This window comes from Palaemon carinicauda, chromosome 9 (genome assembly GCF_036898095.1).
Source record: "Palaemon carinicauda isolate YSFRI2023 chromosome 9, ASM3689809v2, whole genome shotgun sequence".
NCBI classification, from domain to species: Eukaryota; Metazoa; Arthropoda; class Malacostraca; order Decapoda; family Palaemonidae; genus Palaemon; species Palaemon carinicauda.
The window spans coordinates 32,316,251-32,333,750 of record NC_090733.1 but is presented as its reverse complement, the minus strand read 5'-3'; the positions used below and the strand labels follow the sequence as shown (position 1 = coordinate 32,333,750).

The 17,500-nt window shown below is 38.5% G+C and overlaps 1 protein-coding gene across 1 annotated transcript in view; it reads right to left on the bottom strand.

Annotated features, from left to right (window-relative positions):
- Positions 1-2,380: 2,380 nt before the first annotated feature.
- LOC137646333 (uncharacterized) overlaps positions 2,381-17,500 on the bottom strand; it is a 24,526-nt gene continuing 9,406 nt past the window's right edge. The window contains exons 2-6 of the mRNA XM_068379442.1: positions 13,065-13,281; positions 12,214-12,324; positions 11,892-12,088; positions 10,330-10,458; positions 2,381-2,531 (exon numbers count right to left, since the gene is read on the bottom strand). Of these exons, the coding sequence (XP_068235543.1) occupies positions 2,381-2,531; positions 10,330-10,458; positions 11,892-12,088; positions 12,214-12,324; positions 13,065-13,281 (805 nt within the window). The remainder of the gene's footprint in view (positions 2,532-10,329; positions 10,459-11,891; positions 12,089-12,213; positions 12,325-13,064; positions 13,282-17,500) is intronic.

The following is a 17,500-nucleotide window of genomic DNA, read 5'->3' as shown; positions in this document are numbered from 1 at the left end:
ATTGAATAAATTGCACATGCATTCCCCTCACCTCTCTGGTCTTACCTAATAACCACCTTTCTCAATTGGTAACTCACAGAGGACCAGCTCCCTACCCATTTTGTGATTCCGCCTGCTGACGGACTCTTTGACCCACACTTCATAGGTGAAACTGTCACACATCCCCAGCAGAGATACGTTCATCTGGTTCCGGCACGCCAAATTTCAGTTTTCGCATCAAGGTCGAAGTAGCTCAAGTACTAAAGCAGGTCATTTTCTCTCGAAGACCCGAGCCTACTTTCCCAGAAAGATCCAATTGGCGTTGCGATCAAGGTGGTGCCAATATAGTGTATGGCTACTTCAAATAACACCTCCTGGAGCAGTACTCACCTTCACATGCTGCATGTATAGTGAAGCTTTTCCAGGACTCCCAACATCCGTTGTGAAGCCAAAAATCTTTATTCGCTCTCAAGAAAATGACCAGTATTGCTCGTCTCTAACCTGCAGCAGAAAGCTCTCCTTGGGAAGCGAGTCTTCTTTTTACTTCTCGGGTACGATGCCTTGGCAAACATGTAAGCTCTGCTATCCCGATGTCGAAACCTTGCCCATGAAAGACCTGATGAGCAAAGTTGAAATTCTTATGGACAGCCACTTAACCACCTTCAAGCCCTTCATTAATGGCTCCACTCTTGATGAAAAGGACAGCTATTCAACACTGACCGACGCTAATGTCAATGAGGTAAGACACAGAAGCCCGCCCTGTGACATGACACAGTGGTGACAAAGCTGCTCATCACTCAAATATGCCACCTATCACTCATTCCACAACCAATGACCCCTATAGCTACTTACTGATGACCATGAGCCACAGTTCTGGAATTACCACTCCCGGTTCGGGGCTGTTACGAAGAAATGCGTGGAAGGTTGTCAGCGGCCAAACAACTTGTAAGTAGAGCATCGCCTGTGGCGATGGCTTCCATGGCACTAATCTTTTCTTTTTACATGATGCGAGTAAAGGATGTGTGGTTTTGGTAGACACTGGTGCTTGCTGCACCATTCTATCAAATTCACTCTACATGACACTACATATTCATTCTAAGCCTGCTAACATTCGACTGGTATCCTCCAGTGGATCCCCACCCACAGGTACGATACACAAGCACTATTGTTTGGGAGTGCCAAATATCATTGGAAATTCCTTATTGCTGATGTAACACTGTGACTTTTTGGTGCAGATTGCCTTGTTCAGTCCTATCTCCAGGTTGATGTGTCACATCGATGCTTATTTATTGCAGATTCATACTCGTCAACACCTCTTCAACACTCCTCCTCTGACTTCGCACTCTATATATCATTGCACTCCCTGAGGACTATGCTAACCTCCATATGTTGTACAGAGAAATCTTCCATCCAGAATTTCTCCAAACTTCCACATTCAGGTCGAGCATGGCATTTATCACCATATCTAAGCCACATGGCCCACAGTGTTGGCCAGAATAGGGAGTGTGTTACCGAATAGTTTTGTCAGCTGCTAAATAAAAGTTCACTGAAATGTAAGAAATGGGCCCTTGCCAAATGGCCTCAAGCCCATGGTCGTGTCCTTTACTATTTCATCCTTATTAAGGATGGCTCCCTGCCCCCTTGTGGGGATTGCAGATGTCTGAACATGCAGAAAGAACCGGATTATCATCCCATCCCTGACATTGCTAAGCTACCTCCTACTTGCAGAGAGCAAAGATGTTCTACATTACTGAATTTTGAAGCGTTTTATCAGGTCTCCATGAACCCCAAAGGCAATCCTAAGACTGCCATCATAACCCCTTCGGTACATACACATACAATTACTCTTGTATTGTCTTTTTAATATTGGGCCCAGTTTTAAACACCTCATGGATGGTATCGCAGGGGACCTATTCTTCGGCGTATGTTACTTGGACAACATACATGTTCTTCTCTTCCAAAATATCATTCTTAGGGCGAGGTATTACTTATGCAGGTGTCCACCCCGCCTGAGAAGGTATCAGCTGTTTAGAACTCTGCCACACCCTCGACCATTAAAGCAGTTCAAGAATTCTAGGGCCTGATCAACATTTATCACCGGTTCTTGCCAGCCATCCCTTAAGGGCTAGACAAAAGATCAGACGTGAGGGCCCCCATTGGAAAGCAATACCTGTAACACAAAGAATGCCCTATCAACTGCTGTGTCTCTTACTTTTCAAATGCCACAGGCCCCTTTTCTCCTCTCCGCCGAAGCCAGTGTCGTCACTATTGGTGAAGTTCTCTAGCAGGTGTTAAATGGCTTGCTATGCATATTGGCCTTATTCAGTATGAAACTGTCCAAGACAAAATCCAGCTAGGCTACCTTCGACCACGAAATGCAGATGGTACATTTGGCTGTTCATCACTTTAACCACTTCTTAGAGGGTACAATCTTAGCACAGACCACATGCCTCTTGTACATACCTTCACTCGGCAGTCCAATTCTTAGTCCTCCCGTCAACTCAGACATCTCTTTGTAGTAGTTGAATACAATGGAACCTTTCAACACTTCTCTGGGTGAAAGAATTCCGTTGACAATCCTCTATCAAAAAACATATTCAAGACATCCTGCACATTTCTCCCTTGAGAAAATGCCACCCATCTCTATGACGTCAGTTCTGGCAGACCATGACCTTGAATCCCCCCCCCCCCCAATGAGCCAACAGGTATTTAATTTCATCCATGGCTTTTCAGATCCTCACATCGATCTCCTGCAAAGCTACTGTAAATGAATTTCATTTGGCACGGCAAATGATATCCAGCATGAGCTATTTTCTTCATTGACGCTAATAAAAAAAGAAAAAATTCTATTTTGGTTTGTGAGTTCGTAAATAACAGAAATATGCATGACTCATATCAGATTAGAAAGACCACTCTTTGTACTTTCATATGGTATATAAAACAACATACTATAAAAGCATTAATGCTTCTATACATAAAATGTTATCGTAATAACACCAATAGATTTGCAAAACTTACTCCGTTTTATAACAGTAAATTGATCAATATTTCATCCACCAAGAAATATATTTTTCCTTTATTAATATTATTGAAAATTTTATTATTATTATTATTATTATTATTATTATTATTATTATTATTATTATTATTATTATTATTATTATTATCATTAATTTTTCCTTATCAATATCTATTACATCGTAACAAGTAGGTCGGAAAATCTGAAACTTTTGCTCCGTAAAAACGCTATTTTTTAATTATTCACATCCCTTGCTAGTATATTTATTGGAAAGAGGTTGCATCCATGTGGAAGAGCTTTAACTCTACAGAATCTGAGTATTATATAAAATCCTTAATTTGCAATTGAAAAAAAAATCGCGTTGAACAGTTGTTTTATTATGTTTGCGTTCGAGCTTAGATATTTTTTTTTTACATTAGTATAAAGTTCATTCTACTCCCAATATAATGCAACAGATCAAAACCGTTAATCTCTTATCATTTGGATGCATCTATTTAAAAAACAAAAGAAAAGCTTTGGATCACGAACTTCATTTTTTGGCTAAGGTCATGTGTTCTGTACCTCACCTCGGCCTTGTAAGGGCAAAATCAACAGACGGGTTAATTATCATCATTGCCAAATAACACTGGTTCGCCTTTGATAGCCTAAAACTTATGTTTATCCTGCAAGATGACCCGCTTATAGGTCCCCCTGTGAAGCAGGGTGCCCTATTTCCCATATGTGTCTTTTTACAGGGAGAGCCATGTACCACACATGTTTTATACATACACATACAATGTAATGCTATTGCTTTGGTTTGTCTAATATTTCAAATATTTCACATCGTTTGAATTTTTTTGACATTGTTGCCCTCAACTGTTTGTATATAAGCTCATTATCCTCTTAAATAAATTTCAATACATTTACCTTATACCACGGTTAATACCAAACAGCTTTATTGCACAACCTATCCTTGAGCAGAAGCATATGTGAATTGGAAGCCTAGCAGATATCAATCTTGAAGGTCAATGGTAGGTGAATACAGGTCCTAGTTAACTAGATTATGCACAAGTTTAGCTGGGTCTGGGGTGAAGAAGAGAGCGGGAAACCACCTCACAATGAAACTTTAGTATTATTCATAGAAGTATTGCGAAGAATAGTTGATCGTAACAGTGTGAACAGGATCAGCATGGTAGGAATCCACAATGTCGTGCTCGGCAAGGGAAGGAGTTGGGCTTCCCAGGTAGCTATCTAGCAAAATCCTTGAGAAAAAAAAATATCAAAAGAAAAATGAGAAAATTAAATCTTATAGGCTTATATGAAGTAAGAAAGGAGGATAGTGGAGACTGATTATGAAGACGTAAGGGTGATATTGCGCTGAAAAGCAATGTCAAGAAGTCAGTAGAAGTGGAATAAATATCAGACCGCATAAGTGTATATTCCTGCAAGTGACCAACAAGGGGAATGAGTAAAAGAAATTTAGAATATGATGTGTGAAATAATCTGCATTCATGGCAAGAGCAGTAACCTTATTGTAATGGGTGAATGGAACAATTTTTGATGATTGAAGAGATTGAGATTATGTAGGAAATCTTAGAGCAAGGAGACGAAATGATAGAGGAAATCAAGTAGCTGTATTTTGTAGAAGACAGATAATACTAGTAACAAACACTTGGATTTAAAACATCAGAGGGAAGAGGTACACACGGGAAACGTTAAAGTTCTTAAATCAACTACATCATCACCAGACAAAGATATAAGAATGCTGTTAAGAACTCAACAGTGTATCGAGGGGCCTATGGGGATTCTGACCACAATTTTGTTAGTAGAGAATTAGCCAGTTAGATTGAAGTGTTCTCAAAGAAACACAAAAAAAATAAAAAGTGGAATACAGACAACATGACAAGAAAAAAAAAGAATTACATTCTAAGAAGGTTAAGGAGCACATAACAGAAATGTAAATGATGCTGAAAAGATATATATTGAGAAATGGGTTAGACTAAGCATGGCAATATGGAATAGTGCACATTCAAGATTGGATATCAAAAGAGAGAACCAAAAACAGTATGGGTCATAAGAGAAATGACTGAAAAATTGGATGTGAAAGAGAAAATACAAACATTCAACTTCCTATAGGAAACTGAACAATGAGGTAAAGCAATATGCAAGACAAGGCCAATCCTTCTTGTTGATGGCCTCAAATTATTAGAAGAACATGAGAAAAGAGGAAGATGAGACCTGATACATAAAAGAGGGTAAAGATATTAATATAAAAAAAAGTATATAGGTTGAGAATCATTGAAGTAGAAGGAAAAATGGAGATAAATAAAATATCCCGAAGAGATAAAAGGATGGATAGAGAACGTTGAAGACCCATATTGTAAAGCAAACGAACTTGCTGATAGAGAAATAAAAAAAGGTTAAATAGACGAAGATAGCATTGGAAAAACACAATATTATGCCACACGATTTATAAGGATGAAGACTGGCAGACAACCAAAATCTCCATGATTCCTGTTCTAATAAATCATAAATATTAAAGCACTCAGAACATTGATCAATAAGCTTTATTAGTCTTGCATCAAAAATAGTTCTTAGAATAATAGAGGAAAGGTTGAAAACAAGAGCCGATGAATACATTGGAAAGGGCCAATTTGGATTTAGAATTTGATGAGGAAAACGAGAGGATATTAGCTGTACGAAGATGAAGTAAGAAAAAGTTCTAGATATTAATGAGGAAATGTTTGCTTTACTGACTTTTGATAGGGTTCTGTGACGGGCCGAAAGAGGATGTGAACTCAAAGGCAGATTGGAAACGACTGAGTTATATTAATATAGAACACTCTCCTTTATATACAAAACGGCAAGGCAACAGGACATGGCATGTTCGAGAGACAGACAAAGTTCAGAGGAAAACCAGAGACATGATCATTCAGGTTCTTTTTAGTGCGAGGGAAGAGCGCAGATACAAGCATAATATATACAATAGGAATTATGTAAAATTGTGTGACACACGGTTGGTACATGGCTCCCCCCCCTAAATATGACATACTGTACATGTTAAATAGGGCGCCCTGATCTAGAGAGGCGAACTGTAGGCGGGTCATCTGGCAGAAGATAAGCAGGTTTTAGACGATCAATGGAGACCCAGTCTTCTTTGCCCCGAATGTTTAGGAGGAATGCTTTCGGACTGCGTGTAAGGGGGCGTTAACGGTGGCTTGCTGGTGTCGTTGCGCAGGAAGACGTGCGTTGCAGAGTGCAAGTCCATTGGTATGTGATGCTTCGCTGGGGGCTTGTAAGTCTGGCGGAACGGAGTAAATTTTCCCATGATGTGACGTATGCGCTGGACATCGTCGGAGGAGGTTGTAGAAGGAAAAAACTCGGCAGGGACGACCAACGGGTCGCCATATACCATTTCGGCTGCCGAGACGTCGAGGGCGTCTTTGGGAGTGGTCCTTAGTCCGAGGAGGACCCAGGGAAGCTGAGTAAACCAGTTGTAATCCTTGCAGCGGGACATCAAAGCAGCTTTGAGGGTGCGATGAAAACGTTCAACCATTCCATTGGCAGCGGGGTTGTAGGTCGTTGTCTGATGTAGGGTGATGCCCAGGAGATTCGCTAATGACGTCCATAATTGAGAGGTGAAAGTGGTTCCCCTCTCAGAAGTAATATGCTCAGGGATACCGAATCTTGAAATCCATCCAGAGAGTAAGGCGGATGTACATGAGGCGGACGTTGCAGTTTCCATGGGAATGGCTTCAGGCCAACGAGTGGAGCGGTCGATGACGGTAAACAGGTAACGATGTCCTTGTGATGTGGGTAGGGGGCCTACAACGTCGACGTGAATGTGTGCGAAACGACGCTGAGGTTAAGGAAAGGTGCCCACTCCTGAATCCGTGTGTCGATGTACTTTGGAAGTTTGGCAAGAAGTACAGGCACGGACCCAATCCTTAGCATCCTTAGAAATGCCGTGCCAAATGAACTTTGCCTTCAGCAGCTGTGTAGTAGAACGGCACGAGGGATGTGAAAGGCCGTGGATGAAATCAAACACCTGTCGGCGCATGGGAGCAGGAATCCAAGGTCGCGGTCTACCAGTACTGACATCACAGAGGAGGGTGGTGTTGGAGTTTTCGAGGGGAAAATCCTCCCAACGGAGGGATGTGCAGAATGTCCTACAAGCTTGATACTCTGGATCCTGTCGTTGGGCTTCAGCCAGGGCGTTGTAATCCAATCCCAGTTGAACGGCAGCCAACGTGTTTCTTGACAGGGCATCGGCAATGGGATTCATTTTCCCAGGGACGTATTGGAGGGTGCAATTGTATTCAGCCACGGCGGAGAGATGTCGGCGTTGACGGGCTGACCAGGCGTCAGACTGTCGAGTGAAGGCGTGCACCAGAGGCATGTGGTCTGTGCGAATGACGAAGGGCGTACCTTCTAAGAAATGGCGAAAGTGACGGACAGCCAAGTGCACCGCCAGCAATTCTTGATCGAAGGTAGAATAACCCGATTCTGCCTTGGACAGTTTTCTGCTGAAGAAGGCCAATGGGCGGGGCGAGCCTTTGACCACCTGCTCGAGTACTGCACCAATAGCGACGTCGCTGGCATCGGTGGAGAGAAGGAGAGGGGCGTGTGGGATAGGAAAAATGAGAGCCGCAGCAGTGGATAGGGCCTTCTTTGCATTGCAGAAGGCCGCTTCTTGAAGGGGACCCCACTTCAAGTCCTTTGGCTTGCCCTTGAGGGAGGCGTAGAGGGGAGCAAGAGTGGCGGCAATGGCTGGCAGAAAACGGTGATAATAGTTGATCATGCCCAAGAATTCCTGCAGAGCTTTGACGGTCGAGGGGGTGGGGAAATTCTGAACGGCTGCTACCTTCTCAGGGAGGGGATGGACTCCTTCAGGAGTGATACGGTGCCCGTAGAACGACATTTCATTGGCGGCTACTAAGCGGACGTCGACAGATGTAGACAGACTACGTTGTGCCTTGAAGAGTTTCCTCGGCAAAAGAGAACGACAAGCACCCGTGTCTACCAAAAATCGCACGCCCGTTCCTGCCTCCTGTAAAAAGAAAAGATTAGAAACATGGGAGGCCACCGCCACAAGCGATGGCCTACTTACACGTTTTTTTGGCCACTGACAATCTTTGGCACATTTCTTTGCGGTTGCCCCGAATCTGAAGTGGTAGTAGCAAAACTGCGGCGGATGGGAGGTAGTAAGTGGCTGTAGAAGTCGTTCGTTGGGGCGCGAGCGATTGGTGGGTGGTGGGCGGCTTTGTCGCCGCTTCGGCACGTCACGGGGTAGGCGTGTATGTCCTACAGCATTCATATCAGCTTCGGTTGACGTTGAATAGGCATCCTCGTCGTCAGGGGTGGAGGCGTTGATGGAGGTCTTGAAGTGGCTGTCCATAAGGGCGTCGGCTTTGGTCATCAAGTCCTTTATGGGTAAACTATCGACATCGGGTATGGCAGCGCGCACAGGTTCAGGTAAACGGCGTACCCAAAGGGCACGGAGTAGGTTCACCTCACGAGAAGAGCCGTCTGCGGCAGGTTGAAGGCGAGCGATACTGGTCATTTCCCTGAGGGCAAGCGAAGCCCTTTGGTCCCCCAATGGTTGTTGCGAGAGCTGAAAAAGCTTTGCTATACGGGCGGCTGGCGACGGCGAGTACTGCTGCAGAAGGTATGATTTGAGGTCGTCATACGCTATTGGGGTGTCTCCTTGTTCACAAAGCCAGTCGGATATTTCTGGGAAGGTGTCCTCGGGTATCGCCGCGAGAACATAATCCGCTTTGGTGGTTGAGCGAGTCACGCCCCTGATACGAAACTGGACTTCTGCGCGCTGAAACCAAGCAAACACCTCTCTGCTGGCAAACGATGAAAGTTTGAATGGCGCGGCTGCAGCTCCAACTGCCGTAGAGTCCGCCATAGTGCCAACGATGAAGGGGCGAGGGGGTGGGGTGGAAGGCGGTGGGAGCGAGTCGACTTCCGGGGTCACCAATGGGAAGGGCCGAGAGAGGATGTGAAATCAAAGGCAGATTGGAAACGACTGAGTTATATTATTATAGAACACTCTCCTTTATATACAAAATGGCAAGGCAACAGGACATGGCATGTTCGAGAGACAGACAAAGTTCAGAGGAAAACCGGAGACCTGATCATTCAGGTTCTTTTTAGTGCGAGGGAAGAGCGCAGATACAAGCATAATATATACAATAGGAATTATGTACAATTGTGTGACACACGGTTGGTACAGTTCATAGGACATTACTACTACTACTACTACTACTACTACTACTACAAAAAATAAATAAATAAATAAATAAATAAAAGTCCATTTATTGGAGAGATAGATGGTTAATAAAGAATTTATATTTGGATCAAATAGTAACAGTACATAATGTAGGTGGAAAATCGAAACCTGGAAGTGTGGGAAGAGGAGTCAGACAGGTATGTTCCCTATTGCCAACTCTGATCGACATCCATGAAGAAGCATTGGTGAAAGTGTCACTGGAAGATGGCATCAAGTTGGGAGGAGAAATAAGGATAACTATAAGGTTCGTTTATGAAAAGGCAGTTCTATGTAGCACAATGGAGGGTTTACAGGAGGAGGATATATAAGACAAAGAGGACAGCATAGGCGTATGAAATGAAAATATATACATTTTAGAACAAGATTATGAGAATTACAAGAAGAAAAGGGCAATGGATAATTATGCAGATTGGACCTGAAGCTGTGGAGAAAGTTAGTCATTGCAAATACAGGGGATATATTATAACAAAGGAAAGAAACTATTATAAAGATATTAGGAGCAGAACAGCCGAAGGTAATGTAGCTTTTGAGAGAGAGAGAGAGAGAGAGAGAGAGAGAGAGAGAGAGAGAGAGAGAGAGAGAGAGAGAGAGAGAGAGAGCCTTACCTTATTCCATATTGCCTTATTCTATGTTTGTGTTCCCCAAGGTCCCTAAGTGTGAGTCACCTCGTATATCCACTAGAGAGTTGCTAATGCATCTTCCGGTATATTTTGCATCTTCCAGTCTTGGATGGTCTACGATCCACCTTAGGTATCTATCGAGCTTATTCTTAAACACATCTAAGCTCACTCCAAATATGTTTCTTAGATGAGCTGGCAGCACATTAAATAGTCGCTGCATTATCGATGCTGGTGAGTAGTGGATTGATGTCCTTTGCACATTCCTTAGTTTTCCTGGTATAGTTTTGGTCACTATTAATCTACTTCCGCTTGCTCTTTCTGATATTTTTTGCTCCATGATTTTTTCAGCAATTCCTTCGATTTGCTTCCATGCTTGTATTATCATGAAGTGTTTTCTTCTCCTTTCTAGACTGTAAAATTAAAAAAAAAATTGCAGTCTCTCCCAGTAGTCAAGGTCATCAACTACTTCTATTCTAGCAGTAAAGGACTTTTGTACACTGGCTATTTTTGCATTATCCTTTTGATAGTGTGGGTACCATATCACATTAAAGTACTCGAGTGTGCTGCGTACATAATTTTTGGAAAGCATAATCATGTTTTCAACTTTTTTTGTTTTATAGTGTCCAAATAGCATTCCCATTTTTTTCTTTACATTTAGCTAACTGTATTGCTATTTGGTCGTAGCATAATATATTCTTGTTTAACATTACACCATAGTCTTTAATTAGTTCCTTGTTTGTGAATGTCTTCTTATTAGGTCTCCTGTATGCATATATCATTACTTCTCTATTTCCATAATTTATGGATTCCAATTTACCGGAATTAAATAAGATCTATTTTTCTGTGTTCATTCATATATTTTGTTTAGATCTATTTGTAATGAGTTCCTATCTTTAGCACAAGTAATTTCTCTACTTATTCATATGTCATTGTCGAAAATTCTCACTACAGATTTTTTAACATTACAGTCTATGTCTGAGATCATAATAACAATAAGCAGTGCAGCTAATACCGTACCCTGTGGCACGCCAGATATTACCTGAGCTTCATCTAATTTCTTGTCATTTGCAATTACTGTTAGTTCTCTATTTTGCAGAAATTCTTTTAGCCATTTTTATATCTTTCCCGTAATACTATGATTTCTCATGTTTTCTCTAATATATTATCGTCTACCTTCTCAAAGGCTTTTGCAAAATATTGATAGATCACATCTGTGTCTTTTTCATTTATCATATCTTTGTATATGTTTTCATAGTGGCTTTTGTGCATAGCATCATATATACTCGGCTTGTTTTTCTTGTTCCTTTTTTTCATATTGCTTTCCTTTTTCTTTTCTGTTTGCTTTTGAGTTTTCTGACTTTCATTCATGGTAGCAGGATGCATATATCGACAATTTGTGTTGAATTTGCATCCTTTTCCCTCTTTCAGGTTTTTGCTTATTTTTGGATGGAGATCTCTGCATTCATCTCCATATCCGTTTAAATATGCACACTATATATATATTTCATAATTATGGCTTATCTTTGGATGGTATAAGTAGCATCTTTCGCCAGATCTGCAATTCCCTCTTTTTTAGTGAAGTGCAGACTATACTTTTTTTCTTTTTCTTGCTGTACCCTAAAAGCATGTAGGTCTGGGTAGAGTCTCTTAGGTCTATTATCTGTTTCCATATGATAATTTATTTCTTCGTAAGTATGTTGTTGAATGGTATCATATTTTGCATCAATGGTCTACTACAGCTGTATCCTTACACATATCCTGTTCATTTTTCTTCTTCTTCTTCTTCTTCTTCTTCTTCTTCTTCTTCTTCTTCTACTTCTTCTTCTTGCAGATTCAGTCTCGACTTTATTATATTTTCTATCCATACTAAGCATGTGGAGCAGAATACATTTGTGTCTTTTTTTTTTTTTTTTTCACTTCAACGGAAGTAGGGTGTGTTGGTACAAGACATCCATCACATTTCCTGATCAGCTGATGTGGATTAATAATGGAATACCACATCTTAGATGTATTGCACCATTCTGGCATTCTTTTTCCTAATGCATCAATCAGCATATTCACCATATTGGCCTTCTTATTGTTCTTTGATGAAATGTGTTGATTGATGCAAACTTTCTTTATAAGTCTCTCTATCACTTGGATCCTCTTTGGATTTTCATCTATTAGTTGGAAGATGTTTTCCACAGACTTGCCCTAGTTTGTTGGATTATATTGTTTCAATATATTTGAGAATATTTTTCCGTCACACTGGTTGGAGCTACTAGCGACCTCTGTTATCAAAAGGTCTAGTTCTTTATGTGCAATCTCATGGAATTTACTTTTGCTGATATTAGCATGTCCCTCCATGCTTTGCCTGTGTTATAGAGCGCCATCTTGCTTAGATTTTTTGTACTTTGCATCTTCCTGTCTTGGATGGTCTTGGATGTATCCTAGGTGTTTATTGAGCTTATTCTTAAACACATCTAAACTCACTCCCAATATGTTTATTAAATGAGCTGGCAGCATATTAAATAGTTGCTGCATTATCGATGCTGGTGCGTAGTAGATTGATGTCCTGTGTGCCTTCCTGAGTTTTCCTGGTATAATTCTGGGCACTATTAATCTATCTCGTCTTGCTCTTTCTGATATTTCTAGCTCCATGATGTTTTCAGTTATTCCTTCAACTTATTTCCATGCTTGTATTATATTGTAGTGTTCTCTTCTCCTTTCTAGTCTGTATAATTTTAAAAATTGTTGTCTTTCCCAGTAGTCAAGATTCTTAACTTCTTCTATTATAGCAGTAAAGGCCCTTTGTACATTCTCTGTTTGTGCAATATCCTTCTGGTAGTGTGGGTACCATATCACATTGCAGTACTCGAGGGTACTACGTACAAAAGTTTTGTACAGCCTAATGATGTGTTCAGCTTTTCTTGTTTTAAAGTGTCTGAATAGCATTCCCATTTTTGCTCTACATTTAGCCAACAGTGTTGCTATTTGGTCGTTGCATAACATATTCCTGTTTAATAATACCCCCAAGGTCTTTAATTGTTTCCTTATTTGTGAATGTCTCGTTATTAGGTCCCCTGTATGCATATACCATTCCTTCTCTGTTTCCATAACTTATTGATTCGAATTTATTCGAGTTAAATTCCATCCTATTTATCTCCGCCCATTCATATATTTTCTTTACATCTCTTTGTAGTGCGTTCCTATCTTCAACACCAGTAATTTCTCTACTTATTCTTATGTCATCGGCGAGTATTCTCACTACAGAGTCCTTAACAGTACAGTCTATATCTGAGATCATAATAACAAACAGCAGTGCAGCTAATACCGTACTCTGTAGCATGCCAAATATTACCCGAGCTTCATCTGATTTCTCGTCATTTGCAACCACTATCTTATTTCTGCTTTATAGAAATTCTTATATTCATTTTCCTATCTTTCCCTTAATGTTATGCTTTTCAATTTTTTCTCTAATATATTATGGTCTACCTTGTCAAAGGCTTTTACAAAATCTTGATATGCCTCTTTTGTGTGTTTTACATTCATCATATTTTTGTATATGTTTTCATAGTGTGCTATCAGTTGGGTTTGTGTACTTTTTCCTGGCACAAAACCGTGTTGACCTACATTAAATAAATTATTTTTATACAAATGATATATTATTTTCTTTTTTATGACCCTTTCATACACTTTCATAATACGTGATGTTAGACTAACAGGACTATAATTTCTTACCTTTTTTCTTGATCCACTTTTGAGCATACGGGTTATATAAGCAGATTTGTTTAACATATATCTCGCTCATATCTACACTTTGTCTTAGCAGTAATGCAAGCGGTTTTGCGATAGTGTGTGGATTTTTTTTCAACAAAATACCTGGAACTCCATCTGGCCTGGCCGCTGATCTATTTCTAACTCTGCTTTTTGCGTGCACAATATCTATATCCGTTAGATATTCAATATTTTCTTCTGTCATTTCTTTTTCATTATTCTCATTCGCAATTCTGGGCGTGAATTCACTCTTATATTTTTCTGCTAATATGTTGAATATTTATTTTTTTTTTTCATTTGTTAACCGTTCTTCAATTCATAGAGGGCCTATTTCTTATCTCCCTTTATTCATCTTTTTTGCATAGGACTAAAATACTTTAGGGTTTTCTTGATATTTTGAAGTGTCCTTTCTTCTTAAGCCCTTTTTTCATTTTCTTTCGATTGTATATTTTTTTCTGCATTTTCTATCATACTTTTCATTTCCATCATTTTCCATACATTTTTTTTTCTTTTGCAAGATTTTTTTCCAATTTCTAATTTTCTGAGATAAGGTGCTTTTGTTTCTTGGTATGCTTATCTGATGTTTATTTTTTTTTTTTGGGGGGGGGGGGTATATATTTTTCAAGAATCTTCTCCAGTATTTTGTACAATATATCCGCATTTACCTGTCTATCACCTGCTCCAGTTGGGGGATCATATTGTTTCAATATGTTTGAGAATATTTTTCCGTCACACTGGTTGGAGCTATTTGTGATCTCTGTTACCAGTAGATCTACTTTTTGTTGTGCCAACTCATAGAATTTACTCTTGCTCCTGCTGATTGCAGCAATATCCCTCTAAGACTTCAATGTGTTAGAGGCTGCCATCTTGTTCAGATTTTTATTATTTCACAAGATAACTATCCTATGCTGACGTTTTATCCAACTCTTCCGACTTCAAACTAATCACCGATTATTCACGAAAACTTGTATCTATATTGCACTCGATAGGCTTTTGTTATTCGCGGTAAATCATCTGATTTTCTCAGATCACAAAATAGGACTCACAAGCATACAGTAACAATCAATCACAGAGAGAGAGAGAGAGAGAGAGAGAGAGAGAGAGAGAGAGAGAGAGAGAGAGAGAGAGAGAGAGAGAGAGAGAGAGACTAACAATAAGAGGAAAGCTGGAAATGGAACTATAGAAAAGATTTGAGAATACGTTCTTATGGAGTTTAGCATTGTACGGTTTTGAAACCTTTGGGATCATTTAGAATGTGAATATGGTGGAGGATAAGTTCGAGACACCAAAGGACAAAGCATAACGTACTAAGAATAGTTGGAGAAAAGTGAAGCCTAATTACAACAAAGAGAAGGCTGATTAACTGGATAGGACACGATTTAAGAGATCGGTTACCGTAATACATTATAGAAACTAAATTTGAATAATGAAGACCTAGAGGGGAAAAAAGGAAGTTAGTGCTAGATGACCTAAAGAGGGAAAAGGTACCAAGAACTAAAAAAAAGGTGTCTATGAATGGAGTATTAAGGAGGGCAACTAATCTTTGATAGACTCTGCCTTAAGGCACAACACTTTAGTGGTAGTAATGGTATAGGGATGTTTATTAAACATGTCTTGACTACAGTCTCAAAACGTAGTTTTACATGGGATTCACAAATCTCCAAATATAAAAACTTCTAGTTATGTATGATAAGAAAATTTAATGTTTAAGTATTGTGAATTCAATTATGCTATTATTTAATAAAAATTTTAGATACACGAAGAAACATTATCATTTATATACTTTGGCTAAATATAAAACTAGATAGCCACGGCCAAAGCTTATTTTGTTTTCACTATTCTGAAATGTTACGAATAATATTTCAACTAAGAATGATCTAAAATTTCATAAAAAAATTAAATCATTAATGAAATTAGAGAGATTAGTCTATCAATGGAAGTGAATGATGAGGTATGAGGGGAAGTTGCAGGAGTAGAGTGTTGGTTCATAATTACTGGGCTTTAATTTTTCAGAGATGAGAGTATTTGTATCTTTACAATGACGTCAAAATGAAGAAACATCGATACAACTATGAAGCCGAAGGAATTAGGATAAAAAACTAGGATCAAATTAGCCATGTCAGGTATAGTCATATTTACAATTACTCTCAATTAAACCTATACATGCATATATACACATAAAATAATCAGCAAAAACTCCCCTGCATTATGATAATGAAGGTTTCTTTTATTTTGAGATGATAGTATAACCAACCTTACAGAAAATAACGTCTAAGTATTTAGACATATGAACATGAACGCACGCACAGATTCAGTTGTTGTTTTGGTAATGTGTGGTAGAGCGGTTTCAGTGTGTAACTCTCGGGGTACGCCCTCTCACAAGGGTATGACTACTAAATCTCCGTACTAGAGTGACAGGCAAGAAACACACACACGCATATATATATATATATATATATATATATATATATATATATATATATATATATATATATATATATATATATATATATGTATGTATATATATATATATATATATATGTATATATATATATATATATATATATATATATATATATATATATATATATATATATATATATATATATATATATATATATATATATATATATATATATATATATATATATATATATATAAGTATATATATATATATATATATATATATATATATATATATATATATATATATATATAATCAGAGATATATTCCTTTACCTATTTACGAGATTTCCTCTTTTCGTTTCTATGCACAAACACGACTGTAGAATGAAGGTTCAGCAAATACATACAAAATATGAACTTTTATTTGAGTGATAATTAAAACATGAAAATCAATATCTACATGTCACATAACTACAGCATAGAACATCCCTCATAATCATTAGGCCAACTTTTCATGTCCTAATGAGTTTAGTTACCAAATACTCGAAAATTGATTACTATCAACTCCAGAAACATTAAGGTATACTACGTTGAAAAGGTAAATGATTTAACGTAGGAAAGTATTCTATACAATTCTCCAGTCTTAGTTTTGAAACACTTAGTGCAATCAAATAGCAAAGTTACATTTTCTTTGAGCGTTTGCTAGCGTATCCTTATTGCTCTTAAAACTAAGTAATTACATTCTTCATATCGCGTTTGTTAATGGAAAACAGAAAATTGTTTATTTAACCTATGTTGATACGTAAAAAACCAAATCTGATTTCTCTTTGATTTTTATTACACTGATTTAGACCACTAATTACGAGGTGTATTCCATGGGTTTCATTGCAAATTTAAGATTTCATCTATGAAAACTAGCAAAAGAAAACAACTATATTTGGTAATCCAGTTAGGTGCAACATAATTATTCAAGGTTTTGGAACACTTATAAGACAGTGCGCGCATACATATCTACGTTCATTTCCTATATCTACTATTAAAATTTACTTCAGGTTTATCGCTTAAATTCCTAAAAGTGCCTTTTGTTAGTCTACAGATCAATCATCGTTAGTTTAATCTTTTATTCTATGTATTTAATGGTCAAAATACAATATCCACATTTTCCCAAATTAGAATTATCATAAGAATTTGTTTATAATACTAAATAATTTGACAAAACACTCTAGTATCTGTCGTTATATTCCAGCATTATCATATTATCTTTTAAGATTTTCGGTGATCAATCTATTCTGAAGAGGTGTTTTAATTCTTTCATTCTACCTTTTTTCGACTATTTTTCTCCTGTCTGGTCTTCAGCTGCTGATTTTCCTCCTATTTTTTTGGACAAGAACTTTCAGTCTATTAAATTTCTTATTCCCGATCTAGATATTAATCTTTGGCACC